Below are 22,015 nucleotides of genomic sequence, written 5' to 3'. Positions count from 1 at the left end.
AGGGGAGGGAATCTATTTTTAGGCGTTGCAGTCAAGCATTTGTTTATATTAGGATTCCACATGTAATCAATGGTGGAAAATTCTCTGAGTTGTCCTTTGTCTACAGATAAATCTTTGGTATATAAGTTCAATGCTGTTCAATTCTCCTTGCCTTAACCTTCTTCAAATATTGAAGGAGTCCTGTTAAGCACTGTACTCTCTGAACACAGGTGAAAAAGTGCTGCAAGGTGACCACTATCTTGAAGAGTGGTTCAGATGAGAAGACATTAAACCTCTCTTGCAAAAGGACATCTTATAAAAGGCAGCCTCCATGAGAATTTGTCCTTTGGGGGAGAGCACAACTCTTATTCAGACCACTAGTTCATGTCTGCTGCCAGGAGAAGCCTAAGAGAGGACATACCTAGACCTTGTGCCTTTCTTCACAAACATCAACCATTGATCTTAAAAAAAATCATCCAGCATTAGGTTTTGGGAACATCTGCACTAGTAACTTTCTGCTTTTGCCCCAAGTCTTGAGAACTTCTGTTACTTCACTCCTACACAAAAAAACTCCAAGAAACAAAACCCACTTCTCTTAGGAAGAACACTTAAATGTGGGGACCCTATGGGGATGCACAGCCCAGCAGCAGCACAGCTGACAGATTCTCCCACACTACTTTGCTCCGCAATGAAATTTCACTCCCTAGACCTTGCCACAAATGAGCAAATAGAGCTTAGGCTGAGCAATCTAGTACTTCCTGTAAGCACCAAAACTAATACTTGCAATGAACACAAGCACCTTAATAATAATGTTCAGTCACTGCATCTCTGGTCAGAAGGGGACTCAAGGGTGACACAGAAGGGCTCTTTTAGTCCTCCATTCTGCTCTCCCACTGAGCAATCCCATCTGCATCAACGCCACTCGCACCATCTGAGAATAAACAAAGCTGCTTCTTGTGATGTGGCTTTGCCCAAGTCATTGAAACAAGCACTTGTACATGTTAAATATGCTGACAGTGACACTGCTCTGTTACAGTGTAAAAGGTGCCAGCAGGAGCAAGGAGTCTGTGCTTTCTGGAAGAATCAAGCCAAGAAGCTTCTGCAGTTTCAGCTGTGATCAGCTCAGCGACTCTGAGCGGAGGCATACATATGGTAACACAGCACTGGAGAAAATGAAAGCAAACCATTCTCCCCCTCCTGACTACAACTCTATCAACCTTTATTCTCAGCCACCTGTTTAAATACTTCTAGGCCAAGATTTAAATACGCATTGAATCCTGAAACGTTCTTCTGAAACACTGTCAGTTTAAAAACTTTCATTCATTTAATTTTCTTTATCCAAAAATTCAAAAAGGTGTCACTGGCTTTACCTTAGTGATCTGCTTTTCCACAGGCTGCAACAAGCATATTAAAATACAGCAAAATACTAATGCTTACAGAATCACAGAACAGCAGGGGTTGGAAAGGACCTCTGGGGATCATCCCATCGATCCTGTTCCATGTCTCTCTGTCTCTTGACCAGTTCCATCCCTCTCTCCTGACAAAGCAGGTTCACCTAGGACAGTTTGCAAAGAAACACATCCAGGCAGATTTTTATTATCTCCAGAAAACGAAACTGCATGGCTTCTCTGGGCAGCTCTGTCAACCTCTAAGCTTTTCCTTATGTTCAGATGGAACTTACTAGGTTCCACTCTGTGCCCATTTCTCCTTGTCCTGTCACTGGCCACCACTGAAATTAGTCTGCCTCCAACCTCTACATATTTATAGGCAGTGGTAAGATCCCCTCTTGTAAGAGAAATGCTCCAGTCCCCTAATTATCTTCAGGGTCTTTCATTAGATTCTTTCCAGTAGTTTTTTTGTCTTTATTGGACTAGGGAATCCAGAATTGGACGCAAAACTCCAGATGTGGTCTCACTTGGGCAGAGGGAGAGAACATCCCTCAACCTGCTGGCCACACACTTCTTAATGCACCCCAGGATACCACTGACCTTCTTGGACACTGCTAGCACATGGTGAACTTTGGCTTAGACTTTCACTTTCCCAATGCTTGAACACTGACAGCTGCCATTAGAATTGCCCAGTGCTTCTGAAAAATCTGGTCATCATTACAGAGAAAACCAGTTCCCTGTTTGGTCCCTGACAGCAGAACTGTATTTCATGCTTTAGTCATGGGCTTTGCTATGACTTGGGTGCTGCACTGGTGTCCTAGTTGGACACTAACTGGGCAGCCCTCCAGAACCCCTACCTCATACACAGGGGAATCTGGGGCCTACATAGTGCTGGAAGCCATTTTTGGATGATAAATGCGTTAAGGAGGCTCGCAAGGCAAGACTTCCAACTTTGTGTTGCAAAACACAATTGGCCAGGATAGAGGAGAACTAAGATCAGAGGAAGCAAGAACAGGGAATACAAATCTGGTTTGGACAAGCCTGCTGAAATCAAGTAAATACTCTTGAAGTTTTGCACTTTGTCAGTATGCCAACAGACACACTGGAACCAAACCACAAGCTAGATATGTCAAAGCCAAGCTCTGTCCATGAAACCTCATGAACTTTCTAACACTGCACTGATTACATTTTACTTAGGGGAATCTGTCTAACAGACAGGATGGCTACTAAACCGCACATACCTTAAATGAATTATCACTAGAGAGTTTGAAAAGATTAGTTAGAAAAGACAAGACACTCTCTTTAGAAAGTTAGGGCAGCTTTTCTGTGAAAACAGTCAAATTTCCATGTTACCAGTTAATATGTACAAGAATAAAAATATACTATTCTCTAACTATAGCACAGCACCTCAGCAAGGGCATGAGTGTTCTTTGCTCAAGAAGTGTAAGGATGCACCATCCCCTTTGAATGCAGTATTAAAATGAGAGCTGGCCACTGAACACAGTAGCACTGATGTCTTCCAATTCAGTAACTACTGCCCAAGCTCAGCCACTCATGGTCCACTATAAACATGCATTAATTCAAATGCTGTAATATGGTTCTGACCTCTTATAATTCAGCTTAGGGGCTGTGAATTTAACCCACTAATAGATTTAAAGGCAAATGACCTTTTGCGTGTTTACAAAGAAAAATTATCTTGGGAATTAATGAAAAACGTAACACTACTTCTAAGTATCAATGCTAGGCCTTCCTGACCAAGTATCTATTGCACTGTTTCTTGCTGGTAAAGTATATTTGATCTTGTTCAAAACAAAAGGAAAGTTTAAGAATTGCTTAACTCCAGATGAGCAAAAATTAGTCATGGGATGATGCATTTCAAAGAAAATGTTTGCACAGTGTAAATATATAAATACGCTTTTTTAAATATTTAAGAAAACTGGATTGCAAAGATTAGTTTTATATGAACTCCTTCAGTTTCTTCAGATGTGAATAACTCTTATTTTGCCTTGCATTTTCTGTCTTCATGTAATGTATTTGGCTGCTAAATTCATACAATAAAGTTCGCTTTTGAAAGAATCGGCAGAGTTAGAATCAGAATTGTTTCAGCTGGAAAAGGCCTCTAAGGTAAATGAGTCCAACTGTCAACACCACCATGGCCATTAAATCACACTCTGAACTGTCCTGTCTACACAGCTTTCAAACACTTCCAGGGATGAGGACTCTACCACCTCCCTGGCCAGACTAATCCAATGCCTAATACCCAAGCTAAACCTCCCCTGGAGCACTTGGTACTCAGGACAAGAGACCAACTTCCCCACCTCACTACAACCTCCTTTCAGGTAGTTGTAGAGGGCAAGAAGGTCCCCCCTCAGCCTCTTTGTCTTCTGACTAAACAACCCCAGTTCCCTCAGCCAACCCTCATAAGACTTATTCTCCAGGCCCTTCACCAGCCTCATTGCCCTTCTCCGGATACACTCCAGCAGCTCAATGTTTTTCTTGTAGTGAGAGGCCCAAACTGAATACAACAGTCGAGACGTGTCCTCACACAGTGCTGAGTACTAGGGCATTACTAATTAATCCAGTCTCAAAGACTGCTGCAGAAGATGATTCAGCATCAGCCAGCACTAACACATCTGGCAAACAACCCAGCCCATGGGCCAACTTTGTGAGCAAAAAAAAAAAAATATGGATTAACTGCACAGAAGGCACACTTCTCACACAGCAAAGCAGATACATTGATGGACACTTGCACTGCTCCCTGTGTGCGCGATATCCCCTAGATTCAGCATATCTAAAGCGTTTACTGTCTAGAGGCAAAAAATTCAACTCTGCTTCTGGGAGAGGCAAGATTTCATGGTAAGGGAAGAAAAAGAAGCCCATTCATTCAAATGCCACCCATATTCTATTACTTCTGCAGCTATATCTGGAACAGACAAAAGGACAGCAAACAGCTAAGGTGTCCCCAGCAAAGCCTGTTCTGAACCAACTGTGACATGATTTAGCACCTTTGGCCTAGTAGATGCCTTTTCTTCTTCAGAGAACCTCTACATCCTCACCCCACCCATCAGAAGCTGAGGATGCTGCCTCCACAGAGATGTTCAATTGAATAGTCTCTGCTATACAGCATTTTACCATTTGAGGGGATCTCCAAGTCACACTGTAGTTAAACTACATGCAAGTGCTGCAAGGAAACAAAGATGAAACTTTCTCTGGGGAGGCAGGACATAATGGGATCAGCTGCTGCTATGGAATTTGTGTAGCTGCTCATTACTAAGGAGGAAACTGGAGCCTAGGTAAGCGCATCCATCAAGCCCCCTGCAGGTTATAAAACACAATTGCTAAAGCACTGCAATTTCAGGGATAATGACTCCATGCTAAATGCATGCAGGGAGTATTGACAATTTCATATATATTGCATAGAATCACAGAATGTAGGGGCTGGAAGGGACCTGGAAACACCATCTTTCCCAACCCCCCTGCAGAGCAGGATCATGTATACCAGATCACACAGGAACGCATCCAGGTGGGTCTTGAATATCTCCAGAGAAAGAGACACTCCACAAGCCCGCTGGGCAGCCTGTTCCATTACACATACTTATGTTCCATTACATGACCATGGTATGGTGAGATTTTGCCCCACCAGTAAACCACCTCTCACCTTTGCTGATTAACAGAACATAAAAATAATCCTGGGAAATGCAGCTGTCATGACTCCACATGCAAATACTCAGAGAAAAGAATACAGTTAGTTATTGGGTAAAAAAACTCCAACAACGTGAAAGGTACTTTAACTGAGTTCTCTTGTCTAGTAAAGCAGATCTGATCTGACAGAAGCAGATGGGACTTGACTTGGGAGTGAAGGAAATGTGTATAGTATAATTCTAGTCAACAACATCTGTAAGTTTCAGGACAGCTGGCAAGCACTAAATGCACTTGTGACTCACAATTGTTTAAACTTTGCATTGCAGACGGTGAATAGAAAAGAAATGTGATAGAATGAAATAACAGTTCTGGTGCCAAAGTTTAAAAGCCCTGTATCCAACTTCAGAACTTCACACTGTCAAAATCAGGCCATGTTATTTCTGGTATTCTTTATTAAAAATACTGCTGTACACATGAAGAATGAAAACAGGATTAAAGATGAGTAACACATATTGGGATCATGACATTAGAACTTAACATACTGGTGCTTTTTAGGGGAAGCAGTTGACACCTGAATTACTGAAACAAGGGCAAATCAAAAAATACATAGGTACCCTCAACAAAATATTTACAATATAGTAAATACAGCAACAGAATTTAAAACAGGTACAAAAATTAAAATGACCAACATCAGATGATTTCAAAGGTTGTCCCTTCTGTGCTTTTAGCTGTATAAAATAGGAAGGTCAGAATTAAATTTCCCATCTGGGAGGGCACATCCTGGTGGTGCTTCTTTTTAAATACAGATACACAGTTCTTCCTATGAATGGATCACCTACAACTTTAGGACAACCTTCTAAAAGGAATTAAAATGGGGTAGAAGGGCTCTCCCCCCAAAAAAACACCCAAGCTGAACTTCAGACTGTTCAAATCATTCCCAAATATTGACCGAGTGAAATAAATAGAAAACAAAGCTCAACTTGTTTTTTTATTTTATGTATTACCTGACACCAAATATCTTCTGGCTGACGTTATGTATGAAAACTTATTAGCTGTCCATCTTTTTATTTTTAAACCAAGTCCTGAGGTTACTAGGGGCTGAAGCAAACTGACATTATGCAAATACACACAAGTTTGCAATTTAGACATGTCTTGCAGAGGGTGGTTTGCTGGTCTAAAAAGGATGAGAATTCAAGCCCTATTTTACCCCTGCCCTACACTTCCACAAAATATTGGTCCACAAATTAAATTTGCAAAGGTTCCCAAACCCCAAAACTGAACAGATGATCCCCCTTTCATTTTCAAAGAAAACAATACTGGAAAAAACCTCAGCCCGCTTATAAATTAAGCATTTCATATTTCTTCTAGAATACAAGTACTTCTTTTTTGTACAAAAGAATTACAATATGATTTGTCAAAAAACATATAAAAGACAGCTGCTCTTCCTCAAATACATGAGCTAATGATAAAAGACTGTTTTGCATGTTCACTTCTCAAAGTTCCTGTTCCTTTTATATTAAAAAGAACATTCTGGCAACTGTTATCGTTTGAATATTAAACATTATGTTCCTTTTAAAAGTCATTCGATCAAATGCAACAATAATCGATTTTTAAACTCAACAACTGATGCTACCTAATGTGGATTCAACCACATTTTCTAAAATGTGTAAAGCATGTCCCTAGTCTTCAAAGCTTTCGATGTGAAGAGAGTTGCTTTTTTTCTTGATGCAAGTCTCAAGGCGGAGAATCATTTTAAAGCTTATAAAAGTGGACAGAGAAATATTAAAAACTTCTCTGAAAACTACAAATATTGAGAATTATTAAAATTGATGTCAGTAACATCAGTTGCAAGTGCTTAGAGTCTGTCCTGACCTTTTCAGTTTCCACATTTTCTTCATGTTGAGCACCCAGTGCTATTAAAACATTCAGTGCTGGGAAAGGATAGATACAGTCTTCACTACTGCTTTAAGAAATGAAATTCCTACATATTTGGCAGTCTTCAGTATCAAAGTGTAGGTGTTTAACTAGAAATCCCACGAATACCCAAGTTTGGAGATAACTGCATGTCCAAATATTAGAAAGGTAATTGAGGAGGAAAATTCCAGACTTTTGAGAGACTGAATTACTTCAGGAATATTCGTGTGTTGAGTATTATCAAAAGTAGTATTACTTTGGGCTAAGCAGTGACTGCAAAGGCACAGCAGATCATTATCTCTCCAGATTCAGGCTGTAAAACTTGAAAAGCTCTTGATGCCAGACAACTGCTGTGTTTAGTTAATCTTCTTTTAACAGTGTCTTTGTATCTGTATCCAGTGTAGCGTACCATAATAAAGCTGTGGTTCAAAGAACAGAACTTTATACAAAAATTATACTGTAAATAACCTAAAGTAATACACTCCTGAAAACTTCAGGCATTTAAACAATTTCTTTAAAAAAAAAAAAAAGAAAAGGAAAATCTATTAAAAAAAATTGCATAAATGTAAATGCTTCTGACTAGCAGGAAAACACACAAACAGTTTTTAAAAGGCGCTGGTTGTGTTTAGAGCAGGTTTGATATGCTCTGTAAATTATAGATGTTTCCCGTTATGTTATTTTCGTCACTTCGCTTAGACAAAGTTTAAATCAAATGGCAGGGGACTTTCTTTCCTCTTTTGTCAATTCACTGACACTTCACTTGACTGGTTTTAAAAAGTTTCGCCTTCTCACATTTCTGTGAGCTAACAGTGGGTGGCATACAGAGCTTGCATACAACACACTTTTACAGAGGTTATGAACTAAATGGGCATTAAGAGAACGCAATTTCTATTAAATTATTTACCTGGTCCTTTATGCTATTCTGGGTGCAAATAATATCAAAAATGAATAAATTTTGCTATATCCTCAGTGACAAAAATGTATCCCAGAAATGTCCTTGCAAAGAGTTTCCCTTAAGTATACAATGTGGCAAAACTTCAGAGATCAGAAAAGTCTTAAAAAAATTAAAATTAGTGCATATACAAGTGGAAAAAATAAAAGCAGGAACATCATGCACCTGATGTGTTCCTTAATCTAAAATAAATTCTTCACAGATAAAGCCTCCAATGGCAGCCTTAGCTCTAGGATAAGTGAAACATTCTTCCCTTCAAGTAACAGTGTACCTGACTGAAGTGCAAGCAGCTTTGCTCATCTCCTGTTTGTTTCCCAAATGTGAAATGAGATGACAACAACAATTCAGCTGTAGTGCAATTTGCTATTGGTTAAGTTCCTCAGCAATGTCCTGCATGCTTTCAGCAAATACTACAACTGACCATTTGCGGCTGCAATCAGTTCTTGAAAAGTATTTTCAAAGCAGCGTTTTAAATCGCTGTAAGTTACCACAAGTACACTCTTCTCATCTCTGGAAATGAGGCTTATTTTTTCTGGCACACCAGCATCTAACTGTAACAAGAATGCAAAAGATAAAATAAAAGAAGTGTGAAAGAAATGACAAAACATTTCCCCAATAACAAGAGCAATCAATTTCTTGGCGAGCACGTTGCTGTGGTGCAGTTCAAATCTGCTAACACCACAGAAAGGAAGGATCTGAATTCCGCCACAACAACAGGCTTGCCAAGAAATCGAGACATTTTGGTCTTAACCTGATGGACATTCCAGACCTTTGGACTAGGTTACCATTGTTTTCTTCCCTTTCCACAAAGCTAATAATCCTGCAATGCTATCTTTCCCTGGGTAGAAATCCTAGCAAAACTTCCACACTTGATGAACAAGACCATGTTTGACACTGGATTTGCACATACAATCTACAAACCTTCATGTAAGGTAGGTAAAGTACTTCTTGCCCATTGTAAATTAAATAATGGATGGATCTGTCTCAGTCTGAAAACAGGTAGAAAGATCAAAGCTCACGGTTTTGGAAACAAACTAGGTCCTAAATTGGATGATATATCTGAACCCTTACTTCAAAAAAATATTACCTAGTTATAATCATTAACAAATAGATAATTTGGGGTTAAAGTCTCTTCCACGTTTGCTTTGTTCTGACCTCAGTAGTTAAAAGAAACTGTACGTTACGCCATGTACTTCAGAAATGTACCACTAAATCCCAGTTTGGGAAAGAGGAATATCCTGCTTTACATGTCTTCCAACGCTACATCTTACATTCTCCTCACTTTGCAAGAAATGGTCAATGGAGAATTGTCAGACTGTTAAAATGCACCACTTGTGTAGCTCTGTTTTAGTCGATATAGTGATATTTCCAAATACTTGACACTACAAATGTTCTTGGTCCAATACAGAAGGTGTGACACAAACAAGTGGGATATGACACTATCGAGACCATCTTTGGAAATACAACCCAAGTAGGATCAAATAAATGTATTACAATGTTGTACTGAATAGCAGAAGAAAATTAAATTTGCAGGGATGTTCTACCATTTGTCTTCTAAAATAATGTTCTGAGCATGACCTTAAAAGCTGGAACCTCCTTAATTTAAACTTCCTGCTTTACAAATAGCTTCAGCAGGACAAAAGCAAGCCAACTAGCTTTTGATAGAGTAGGATAAAAATCACCAGTGTCTTCCAACACCCATTACAAAATATTATCACAATTGAGGTATTTCTGAAATATTATCTATTGTTCCAAAATCAGTGAATTACCTTACTGAATTTAAGATATGGAAGATATGTATTAAGAAAGTCTCACAGCTAACTAGAAGCATCAACATTAATGCCTCCTGTGGAGGCATAAAACAGTATCTCAACTTAAAAGACCCCCAAAACATCAAATTGAAAAAAGTATTATTTTTTTAAAGAACAAATTAGAGTAATTTTCATTCAAAAGGACCGTTTCTGGACTCTATCAGGAAAGTCCAAATAACCACTTCTACTAGTGCACACTACAGTTTCAGAAATGTTTTTCAGAGTGTATTTCCAAAGTAAAGTTCTGTAAGCTTTACATTTTTTGTGTGCTGAGCCCACAACCACAGAGGAGAAGAGTCTCCATTTAAAAAGTTAAGCCATGAACACTTACAGAACAAGGCATTCCTTGACATCATCTCTTACCTGACCTATGAATTCAGGACTGTCCCCTCTTGCTACAGTACTGTACAGGTCACTGTTTTCAAATCATGATGGCATTTCACTGCCTATTTGAATATCAACATGCTTTCTTTTTGATTTAGCCTCAATCCCTTTAATGTCCTTTTTAAAGTGATTACAGACACCAACAAGATAAAAAGGAGGTTAAAGAAATACACAGCAGTGGTCTGATAGGAGATTAGGCCTTCAGAAAAAAATTTAACTACAGTTAAGTCAGTTATTACACATCAAAAGATCTGAATATATTAGTTTTTTTTTTTTTGGAAGACAAAGTTGGCTATTTTAAACCTAGGAAAAAAAAAAACCAGCCACTAAAACTAGACACTGTCAGTATCAGCATTCTCTAGAGAACGAATGGAATGATCAAACAGCTACAAATAAACCAACCAAAACCAGGAAAGGAAAAACAAAACAAACCAAGGAATAAGTAGCATAGTATCATCTTCAGCTCCTATGAATTATTGACCTTCAGCAAAACAATGTAAGGTAAGTTAAAAGCTGATCTGCTAATTAAAAAAAATTAAAAAACAGCTCATGTAGTTTAATTAATTGAGCAAAACAAGTTCGACAACTACTGAGGATCTCACACATCTCCTGCTATTAATCATGACAGTTAAAATTTTGCTAGGGGTGCAGCTCTTGTAAACTATAAATAGCTTTGTTAAGTCAACCTTGGAGAACGGAGAGGCTAGAGAAAGTTACCAGAAGTGGATGTAACAGAAATTTTCTAGCATCATCCTAGATAGTAAGAATTTTGCAGATTTCTATTGCAGTTTCCCTCCTGTCTTCTACTCTGGTTAGCATGGTTTAGGAATGGATCCTCCTGCCTTATGAACATCCTCTCTGATAAGTATCATCAATAGAAACCTCCCCCCATTAAGGGAGTTTTATGGATCCTTTATGCTGTGTTGAAAGACCAGAGTAGCATAAAGGGACCAGCATTGCTTATCCACAGTATTCAATGCATTCTAGGGTAAGTTAATACTGTATGTCATGCTGTATTACTGAATTCCAAGTTTTAATATTAAGGTACTAAGTTTAAAATATCCATAAATGTTTGAGTATTAGCTTAGTGATTATATTTTTTCAACCCAATCAGGGGGGAAATAACCATGAATTAAATCAACATTAACCTGCCAATGCCCACTTGCTTCAAAGTAGAGTCTAATTTTAAAGAAAGTTAACTCAAATTTTTAAAAAGCTAACCCAAATACAGTGTACCTTGTTAAGACATGAGATAATGTGACTGAGGTCAATCCAAGGAGTACCCGCTTCTGTCACCTGATGGAAGAGGTGATCTCGAAAGAGCTTTAGTAAATACCTGTCTCCAGTTTCTGACCATGTTGGGTCCTTCTGAAACCTGGTGTAAAACAAAGGCTCATATTAAATCTCAGAAAATGAAAAAAAAAAAAAACAGACAAAAAATCCCCCATAAAAAAAACCCCAAACCAAACAGAACACCCAAACCAACCCCCAAAAAAAAAAAAAAAAAAAAAATCAGAATTCAGATGTATCTGAATCTGAACAGTAATCTTACTGCTCTGCTAAGGTTTTTATAATTTACAATTAAATTAGTCTCCTCCCTGCCACAGACAGAAGATCACACATTCAACGTTTCTCGGCTGCTAAAGCTAACAAGCACCACAGAAAAGCAATGGAAGAAAGCAAGAGTTGTATTCAACAAGATTAATGTGCAAATGTTAGAAGCCAACATTACAAACAAGTCTATTCAAAAAGATGGAAAATAGACCACGAACAGCTCATTTTCATGTAGTAGCTGATAAAAAAATAAGCTAAAAATTAACTGGCTTAAGACCAACATCTACACCATTTGCTACAGCTAAAGCAAGCTCGCAATTTCCTCAAAAACTGTCACTCAGAGACTGTTAAGAGACCAGACTGAAAAAAAAAAACCAACAAAACGCAGCAACGTTGGAATTTCTATTTATAGCCTTCTCTTCCATTTTACTTTTAGTCCAAGTTGCTTTATTTGATTTTTCTCAAGGCTTCTTAAATACTCTACCCTACTCAAGACTACTTAAATACTTCAGGGGCAAAATACGAGGAAAACATTCAGCTTAAATTTCTAAGTGAAGAAATTTTGCACTGCAAACTGGGGTTTACATATGCTACACCATGAAAACAAGTATTTCTTACTCTGGCCTCTCATTGATTGTTCCCAGTTTCGCTAGAAGCCTAAACAACCTTCCATTTTGCACCTCCTAGAAAACAAGAAAGAGGTTATTGAAGTTTCTGAAACAAAATTAAAATACTTATTTGCAAAACAAATAATAAGTATTACATAAACAACTACAAAAAAGTAACTTATGCCAATAAAGCACTATTAATTGCAATGATTTATTTATTCAAATATGACAGTATTTTCCCCAGAAAGAGATGGAATGAATTATATTGTGTTTCTGCAGCCCAACGCTCATTTTAGAATTTCATAGTCAAATTATAATGTGGAGATTTAAAAACTAACACCACCTTGTTGTCCCAGCAGGAACTGGATCAGGCAGCCTATTTCTTTGTGGAAGAGTAAGTCTAGTCTCTTGCCAGTCTATACTTACAGGTATGGTAAGATATAATAAGTTAAATAAGAATATGTTAATAATCTTGATAACAGTTATAAAGAGTTGTAGAAGTATATGGTATGATACCTTATTTGAGGTAAAAGATGAGAAGGAACATAACCTATCAGATTTTTTTTCAGAAATGTTTTGCAGGCCATTATTAGTACATCTTTAGCAACAATATCAGACTAACATTCAAATTAAAATTGATTTCAAATACAATTTTGAAACAAGTTTTTCCAAAAATCTAGAGTTTAAGTCTTAAAGTATAAATTCTGAGCCCATCTATGACAGATAAAGCAGTGAGAAACACAAAAGACAGAACATTAGAATTATAGATGTTTAGAATACATGCAATTGAAAAAGTGATTTCATATATTTTTCCTAATTACTTAGGATATAGTAAAAAGAGTCACATCCTAGCTTACCTTACACTAGGTTAATCTTTTGCTTAAATAAAAGTTGCTCAAAGTTAGCAGAAAAAAGTTTCTCTCTTGATACTATCCATATTCTCCAATGGCCCAGCTCATTGGGCCACCTTAACAAGAAACAATCTTAAACATCATCAGACCAATGGAGCAGGCTACCATCATCCAGGCCTCTGCATGCAAAGTAGATACTGCCTACAGCTCTTTGCTTCTGATAGATTTCAGTATCTTTCACTAAGGAGGGAAAAACTGTTGTCCAACCAGCCAGTGGTGGAGAAATTAAGGCAACTAGGCCAGATCCCCAGTGAAGGCACATAATGGCAAGGAGTCGTGGGGCTTGATTAACTCCTTCAAAACTTAATATCCTACCTCACACCTCTATAGCATCATAAAAGCCTTCTGTAAGGTATCTCAGTCATATTAGAATAACCTATGATTGGTGGCTTCCAAGGAGCGGACACACCCATGAGCTCAAAGTTCTCAAGGCTGCAGGCAGATTATTTAGGTTGCTAAGCAAACAAAAGGAACATGATTGGCACACTGTAAGAAAACCCTCCCTTTCAAGCTATAACTGTAGGAACACTGACTACAGGTCTTCCTGTAGGGATTACTAAAATGACTTACCTTTGCAAGGTCTTCCTCTATAACATCATTTCGCATTTGAGCAGCATCCAACTGAGTATAGAATCGTGCACCAATCATTGGCATGATATCATTTACACTGCGAAGCCTGTTTTGGTCAGTCAGCAGATACCTGCCAAAATATCCCCACCCCAAAAAAGCTCACTTAAACATGCTGCAAATGTCACAGAGAGCATTCTGTCATGATTTTAGAACTATCCTGATGTCCATTTAATGCGCATTAAACTCCCATGCATGCATCCAGTAAGTTACTTATACAAGATAGGAGAACTATATAGTTCACCCAACTCAAACACCTGGAACATAATCAAAGAGAGAAAAGACATGAAAACGGAGATGTAATGCAACTGGTTTTCCAATGAGAGAAGGGCCTGAGATGTCTAATTTTATCTCTCAGGCTGCAAGAAAAAGGCTGACTGTATTCAAGAATGACCCAAAATAATATGCAGCCAGGAAAAATGAGAACTAAGCCTTTTGGTCAAAAAGGCAATGTGCCTGTTTCTCAATGCCTTCTGAAATGGTAAGTTAAGGCTAGCATGTTGCTATGGGAGATAATAGGTAATGAAGTCCAGTATTGAACATAACCTAAATGCTTGCTTTCTTTAAGCTCCTGTGATGGGTTGAAACTGTCTTTTTAATTTTTCCTTGCAAAGTTCAGAACAGAGAAAGTGAAAGAATGTAAATAAGTCACTATTGTGTGTAAGAAAGCAAAATACTGATTGTTCTAAACACTTCCATTATATAGATAGAAATGTTTAAGAACTATTACCCAAAACAAAGTGGGCACTCTGCACATTCTGCGTTCGGCAGTGGGGGCAGTTGCTGGGCTGTCTGGCTGCTGTTTCTTCTTCTCTTCTGGCTGAAGATAACACACACTGACCTTGGCAGCTAAGTTAACAACTTTCTGCTCTAACTAAACTCTGCTTCTCTGTCCAGGGGGGTCTGGGGGGGAAGCTCCTGGGAGAGAGAGAGGCCCCTTTGGGAGGGTCCCCTTGGGGGGAAGCAAAGGGAGATCAGTTGTGCTTTTCTGTTGATTGTATATATTTGTAAATGTTGTGAATTTTGTATATTTGTACATATTCATTGCATTTCATCGTAGATTTTAGACTCTGCTTGTAAATACAGCCTTCTCATTTGCTTCCAGACTGGGCTAGCCTGGTTATTGTTGGTGGGGGGGGGAATTTCAGCTCACACTGACACAGCTCCTAATTCTTACTGGGACCTTTAAGAGCACTTAGAAAAGTCAGGACATTGATTTCATAAGCTATAGAATAAAAATACATATTACAGAAACAAATACTAAATTACAGTGTTTAAAAATGCATTGACTGTACAGACAACTCAAGTCTTGCATCTAAAAGTATCATTTGACATTTTCATTTGTATGTTGCAAAAAAAAGTAATTGCCTTTAAAAATTTATTAAGCAAACTTACAAAATTAGATTCTTCAGATCAGAGGAATAGTTGATTGTCACCAGTTCCATTGCTTTCTGCAAATTCTCTCTCTGAATTCCTGACAAAGAATTGCAGGCCAAAGCCAACACAACTTTCCCCAAGGAGATCAGATCTGCTTGCTAATAGGGAAAACACATAAATAAAAGATTTATAGTATAGATAAATTATTACCTGTGGTACTAGATGTTGTTTAAAAACAGACAGTTCTTCAATAACCTTAGAAGAATTTGAGTAATCAAATTAAGTGCTATTCAAAGATATTCAATTATGATTCAAATGAGTTCAATTACTGTCCGATTTACAGTACTTTATAATCAATGTCTAGGTCATATAACTGTCTTTGAGCACTCAATATTTACCTACTTTTATCTCAAGGACAGCATCAGAGAGAAATCTTCTGCAGTGATCAGAAGCTCTACAAAGAGTTTCTCCTTACCACCCACCTGCTCACTCCTGATGAGTCAAGGAGTTGGTGGCAAATAGAGCAAGTCTTCTCAATATGAGATGCAGAAATTCCCATTAAGGATCATTTGTTAAAACAGAAACAGCATTTACTGGACTTGTATCTTTTCACACTGGCCATCCAATGTGAAATGCACACTGGAATCCACACTGGATTTCAGCAAATCATGTTTCTGTTTTAACACAGAGTTCAGAGATTTTAATCTCTGATGGCCAGTCTGAAAAGACATGAACTGCTTAAAATAACTAGACAGCAACAGGCCTGCATGGCTGACAAATTGAGCAGAATCTCATTTTATAAAGAACTACTTAGCATTACTAAACACTTTCCTTAAAAGTCGAATTGCTCTTAAAAGATGAATGCTGCATACAGGTTGCTTTGCCACAACAGAGAATCCTGCCAATTTTAATACCATCACCGGTAGCAGAGAATTATACTTGTAGCAAAGACTGCCTGATTCTTTCCATGAAAAGGCCTTCAGCTACACACAACTTGGCCAAACTTGAAACATCTGTGGCTTTCCATGCTGGATGACCCCTTCAGACTGAACTTAGAGGTCAACTAGAGATACGTATTTACTATTTTCCTGGGACTTTTTTTTCTCAGAAACATTTTTGCACAAGTAAAAAAAAAAAAAGTGAAAGCTACCAATTATTGAGAAAATCAGCTGTATAAGCCTAGAGCAAGGCTTTGCTGTTTAGCAGAGAACACAGTCATTAAAGGAATACACCTTCTGTCATTTCTATAAGAAAGACAAAAAAGTTGGCAGCACCACAATATTAAAAGTCTGACTACAGTTTGACAGCTTCAGAGAAGTGCCATGATGGTGAACATGCCACAGCTCCTCACAGTTCTTCCACCCAGACGAGTAACCATGTTTGCTGCCTCTGGCTGCAATAGCCGAGCTGTACTTTCTCTGCAGTCACAATTACCAGGCACTGGGGGACAGCAAAGAAAACCTTTCCAAGTCTCTCAACGTTCTGCTGTTTCTCTATCACTTTAAAAATGGATATGCAACATTGCAGAAGTTCAAGATCACAGTTCCTTTGTAGCTAATGAAGACAGAAAATGAGACTGAAATAAGAAGGACAAAGTGGTGGCGAGAGAGATGGCCTGGCATTCACTAGATTCAGTTTCCCAAGGAACCAGGAATGCCTGAGTATCAGCATTCTTTTGTACTTCAATAGAGAGATGAACCAGAGCAACAACACTCCTTTTTGGTGGGACTCACTTACTTTCACTACCAAGCAGTCAATCTGAGTAGCAAAGGACACCGCCACAGCACAAAACAGAGGAAACTTGCTGATGCGGTATCGCTATAGCGACACATCACCTAAAACCTTTTCTCTGAAAAGCTTAGAAGAAATATGTATTTCTATTATCCATATTTTTTTTTCAGAAACCCCCTACCTTATATTTAGTACTTTCCAACTTCTAGTAATTCCTAAGAATGTATCCTATATCAATCCTCTCTCAACACAACCCTGAGACACTGAAAATATACAACTTCAGGCAAGACCCTATGAAAACGCAGACTTTCTTTACATAGGTATTTTCATAATGCAGACTGTATTAGATTTTAAAAATGGTTGTGTAAGAGTCTTACATTAGCATCAGTCAGGAAATTCTACATTCAAGCTTTTGGGGTTTATTGAGCATTTACCTCAACCTTAATTTTTGTTTGTTTTGCAAATGACATCTAACAGAAAAACTGGCAGAGGACACAACACATCAATGCAGCTTCAAACATACACACACTTCAAATTACAGTCAGTGCTTAACCTGCTATAATTGCAGAAGTGGCTTGGATTCATCCCACTAATTTGAGCAACTTAAAACTTCAAGCAATTCAGTTAAGACTGATAATTTAAGATATCTGTAATTCTGCAAGACAATTCACATTCAGAGTGAGCTGAATTCTTTCTGGAAATGCTTCAACAACAGCCAAACCCCAAATTTGAAGTTTTCAAAATGCACAGACAGACAGTAATTTTCCTGTGTGATAGGAGAGCCATAAGAATATCTCAAGTTGGAAGTTATCAGGATTTATGAAAGTCAGATTCCTATTTTAGGAGGCACGAAACTACCATCCAACTACCAATTCTATCCATGCAGCCAGGGTATGCAACTTCTCAGAAGCAGGGGACACCATCCTTTCACTAAGAAAGCAATTCACATAAGCCTATTAAGCCCTAGTCTCCTCTCCGGAAAGAACAGGTTCAGCTTTTCCTGCTTCTAGGCAGAGAAAGGTTAAAAGGAGGCACATAGGAACTACTAGACCTCCTTGGAGCAGGGACATCAGAAAAATCCTGTATTCCTGTAGAAGCCTTACTATTGCAAGGTACAGATCAGCACTGGGCACAATCATTTCCCTGTTTATACTCCATAACACGCTTTGCACATTTCTATGGATCACACCAGTTCCTTTTGCCACAGACCTGCCAGAAGACTTTTGATATAGTAACTATCAGCAATGACTATTAAGTCATAGTAAGGTGTCTCAAATTCAAGGAAACGTTTTACACCTTTTAAGTACAGGCTGCCTTTTGTTCAAAAATGTACCTTGCATGCAGCTAATGACCACTTAATTAGTGGTTCTGTTCATAGCTGTAACCTGCACCAGCCTATGATTTTATCTCCTGAAAGCTAGTTCACTGACAGAAATGTTAAATAGCATTAGACTAAAACTCAGCCCTTAGCAGATAAGCTCTGAAACAGTCCTTTTTACTAATGCCTCCCTATTATGAAATGAATTTCAACTATGTCAGTGGGCAATCTAAAAGTTAACTAAACGGGTACCCTTTCCCTTCTCCATATCTTTTTTTAATATTAAAATAGTATGTGCTACCATGCCAAATGCACTAGAGATCTAAGCATTATATACACTTAGCTTTTCAGACAGACATGTACACTAATCAGAAGTTATTTTTGACAAGATCCATTTTCCATGAACTCTGAAACTGACATTATTTTTGTTTATAATTTTTCACTGCTTTACTTGGATCATTATCAGCTCATCTACTCTACAGTTTTGTGGATTCGTTTACCCTTTAAGTTTTGGAATTGCCCTTAGAAGTTCCTCCATGTTCCTAATTGGTTTTACTATTTATTGTTTTAAAAGCCAATATTAATACTTCAGATGCCTCTTTGGCTAGTTTGTTTAAATTTGTGGATATGCATGTGAAAGTTATTTTTCTTTCTTGAATTAAAAATATTTACTTCAAGCAAAGGTAATCGTACAGCCCTTCTTAAATCAATAAAACATATGCCTTCATTTCATATGGAGAAGACTCATTCTAAAACCAGAAATATTTATTAAACCTTTTTACTGTTTCCTGCATCACCGTTTACAGTTTTGCCATCTGTATATTGTAATTGATTGACAGGAGACTGAAGAATTGGGAGCCAGGAAGTGATGTGATGGAACTTATATAGGTTTATCACCTTGTTTTTAATGCATGTGGGGATTCAGATTTAATTTACTGCTTCTGAGCTTCCCTTATTGTTGCCTTTATTTAACTCTTAAAGGACCATCTAAATGAATGTTTAACACAGATTGTAAAGAACAATTGCATTCCTTTTACATAGCCCCTTGCTGTTCTGGCCAAACTCTTTCCTATCTATACGAACAATGGGAAATAGCCAGAAAGTGACAAATACTAACAAAAATATCTTCCTCCACTGAAGACAGAAACAAGGAAATGCATTTTAGCTGGGCAGTAAACCAAGAGATAACCTACATTTTTAACAGTCACAGGAGTCCCAGAGGAATTCAGGAACTGGGTCATGGATCGAGAGGAAAAAGGACAAGCAGCAGCTGTTATTTTGTAATTTTATCTGGCTAGGGCAAGCAAAGGTAAATGATGATAAATGACTCCTGAATTTCAAGGAATAAATTCAGTCCAGAATCTCTACAGGAACAAAATAGATAGTGAAAGCCTAGCCCTTCTAGAGGAAGTGACAAAAACAGAAAGCAGTGTTATATTTTTCTAAACTCCAGTTCACATCTTCTAAAAGACTACCTCTTTTCTGGTTTAGCAGTGTTACCTGAATAATTTGGATATTAACAATGTATAAAACATGCAAAAACATCCCCCCTAAACAAAACTAGGCATTACCAAGCAAGTTAGTTGCCAAGTGTTGGGCTGCTATGGTGGCAAATGCTTTTCACAGATTCGTTTACCTGCGAGTATTTTTAGATTTGTAACTCCAAGTACATTAAACATTTTGCTTTAAAATTACTTGAATGTCATAATATCTCAGGAGGATCTCTTTCGCAGCTGCAATTAAAATAAATTTGAAGAAGCATTTAGATTTTAAAAAAACAACCAACCTCATTACATTTTTAGGCATAGAATCCCTTACTTGCATGTATTTCTATCTTCTCAGCTGTTTTCCACTAAATTATTACCAAAAGTCCGTTGATATGTAGCTGGGGCAGGGAGAAAAATCCACTGATGTACTACTCAAAGCACACTGAAAACTGCTTTACTGTTATCATTGAAAAAAACAACCTCAAATTTACTATGTTCTAGGACATGGTCTCCAATAAACTAGTTTTCACCTGGCCAAATTTGAAACACTTAATTTATTACTGAAAGAGTCTGAATGTGCAGTTCTCACAGTGAATAAGCTCAATTACGGAAATTAATTAAATCCAACTCCCTTCTGTAGCCTTTTGCTCCCAGTACGGATAGGGTATGTGACGACTGCTGAAGCTAGGGGAAGAGGCAGTTCTGTACACAGTGATGCTCCAGATGTCTGTGATAGTTTTTGTTAAGTCTAAAGAGATTCTTCATTCAGGCATTATACAGAATCTGCACTTCAGAGAATGCCAGGAGATCATAGAAAAACTAGGAGCTTAAAATAAAGATATACTAGAATCTTTTAGGAGTGAGAAGGCTTAAGTGCAATTATTTAAAAGATTTCTTACTCCTCTGTGAGTAGGTATTCAGCAAAAACTGGTACTGAACCATTATTTTTTGATCTCTAACACCATATGTAAGAAATTCTAAAGGAGAAGGGAAAAAAAAAAATCTTATTTCCAACTATTTCTGACTTTAGCTTGATAAACACTAATAGTTCAACCTGTTTGGTGAGTTTGACAAAACTTTGTAAGCAGAACCTAGCAAAATGAGCATTCACATTTCTAAACTACAAGCAAGTCTGAATTGTGCCTGGCAGAATCAAGATTAAATCAGGAATGAAAAAAACAGTCATTTAGAGACAGATACACTGGACTACAGTTTAAGTACAATACTTGTCTTCTAAAAGGAATCACACACTGGTTTTCAGTACTTCCCCTGCCAAATATCCAGTCTAACTATGATGCTGTTGTCTTACCTGAAACTGAGCCATTAATGCCAGTGGATTATTTTGACTGTTGTCAAATGTCAAAACGTCGAAGACTCCAACACAATTAACTCGTAACCTTTAGGGAAAAGGAGAGAGAAGGAAGAAGTGTCATTGAATTTTGTTGGTGACTCATTTTTTTCCTCTAGCATTCATTGAATGCTTTGGTATGACAAAGAAGTCATCAGTATTCAGTATATTACTAGGAAGCAGAAAATGCTATGTGGTAAGATGCAACAGACAGTCTTGAGTATACAAATGTATCAAGGGATTTCTAATTTATTTGTAGTGGATCTGAACAATACTTTGAAGATAATGCACAAATCTCCCCAAAATATGTTTTACAATAACTTCCTTAAAAACACAAGTTTTAGTACACTGTCTCATGACAGTTAAAAATAACAGAACATTCTAGTTAGACTCTATTTCTGTAACAGGTGCACAGTCAGCAGCTACCATGAATAGAGACCACAGTGAGAGTGGATGCTTTCATCACCTTGTTTTGCCTGTTACAAGAATCTTTGTTGGATCCATAACTCGACATGCCAGTCCTGCCGTATGAATGGTTCGTAACGCAGAGCTGAGCTGCACAATATATGCCCATATCAAAGACTCTGGAAGCAATCCAGCATGCTGCCGTGGTAGAGGTCCATCATGCTGACCTAAGGAGGAAAACATTGTAAGCATCAGTTGAAGGCTACTGCACAAAATTTAAATCAAAACACTTTGAATTATACAATTAGCATTCATATTTCTTTTATCAAACTCATAAAAGTCATTGAAAGACATCTGCTGTGTTTTCATGGTTGGTTTGGGATGGATTTGTTGGGATTTCTTTGGATTTTTTGGTTTAGTTTGTGTTTTTTTTGAAGGACATTGTATTTTAAAATGCTGGCAATTCATTATTTTCACTCTCAAATTCAGGAAAACCATGTTGATTTTTAAAGTTTAAGATGAATAAACATTACAAAAAGAGCACTAGCTGGAAAGTGCTGAAAGGAGGAGGTACAGCAA

General features: G+C 37.7%; 2 protein-coding genes across 2 annotated transcripts in view; one reads left to right on the top strand and one right to left on the bottom strand.

The window, feature by feature from the left end:
• The window catches only part of FLT1 (fms related receptor tyrosine kinase 1), a 114,202-nt gene extending 110,794 nt beyond the window's left edge, over positions 1-3,408 (top strand). Inside the window, exon 30 of the mRNA XM_054387153.1 lies at positions 1,016-3,408. Within this exon, the coding sequence (XP_054243128.1) occupies positions 1,016-1,220 (205 nt within the window). The 3' untranslated portion in view covers positions 1,221-3,408. The remainder of the gene's footprint in view (positions 1-1,015) is intronic.
• A 4,084-nt stretch (positions 3,409-7,492) lies between these two features.
• The window catches only part of PAN3 (poly(A) specific ribonuclease subunit PAN3), a 78,684-nt gene continuing 64,161 nt past the window's right edge, over positions 7,493-22,015 (bottom strand). Inside the window, 7 exon segments of the mRNA XM_054381098.1 lie at positions 7,493-8,426; positions 11,307-11,445; positions 12,243-12,307; positions 13,714-13,843; positions 15,166-15,305; positions 20,993-21,080; positions 21,498-21,663. Coding sequence (XP_054237073.1) covers positions 8,286-8,426; positions 11,307-11,445; positions 12,243-12,307; positions 13,714-13,843; positions 15,166-15,305; positions 20,993-21,080; positions 21,498-21,663 — 869 coding nt within the window. The 3' untranslated portion in view covers positions 7,493-8,285.

Source organism: Indicator indicator, chromosome 1 (genome assembly GCF_027791375.1).
Source record: "Indicator indicator isolate 239-I01 chromosome 1, UM_Iind_1.1, whole genome shotgun sequence".
Lineage (NCBI taxonomy): Eukaryota > Metazoa > Chordata > Aves > Piciformes > Indicatoridae > Indicator > Indicator indicator.
The sequence above is the reverse complement of the archived record's forward strand: the minus strand, read 5'-3'. Positions and strand labels throughout refer to the sequence as shown.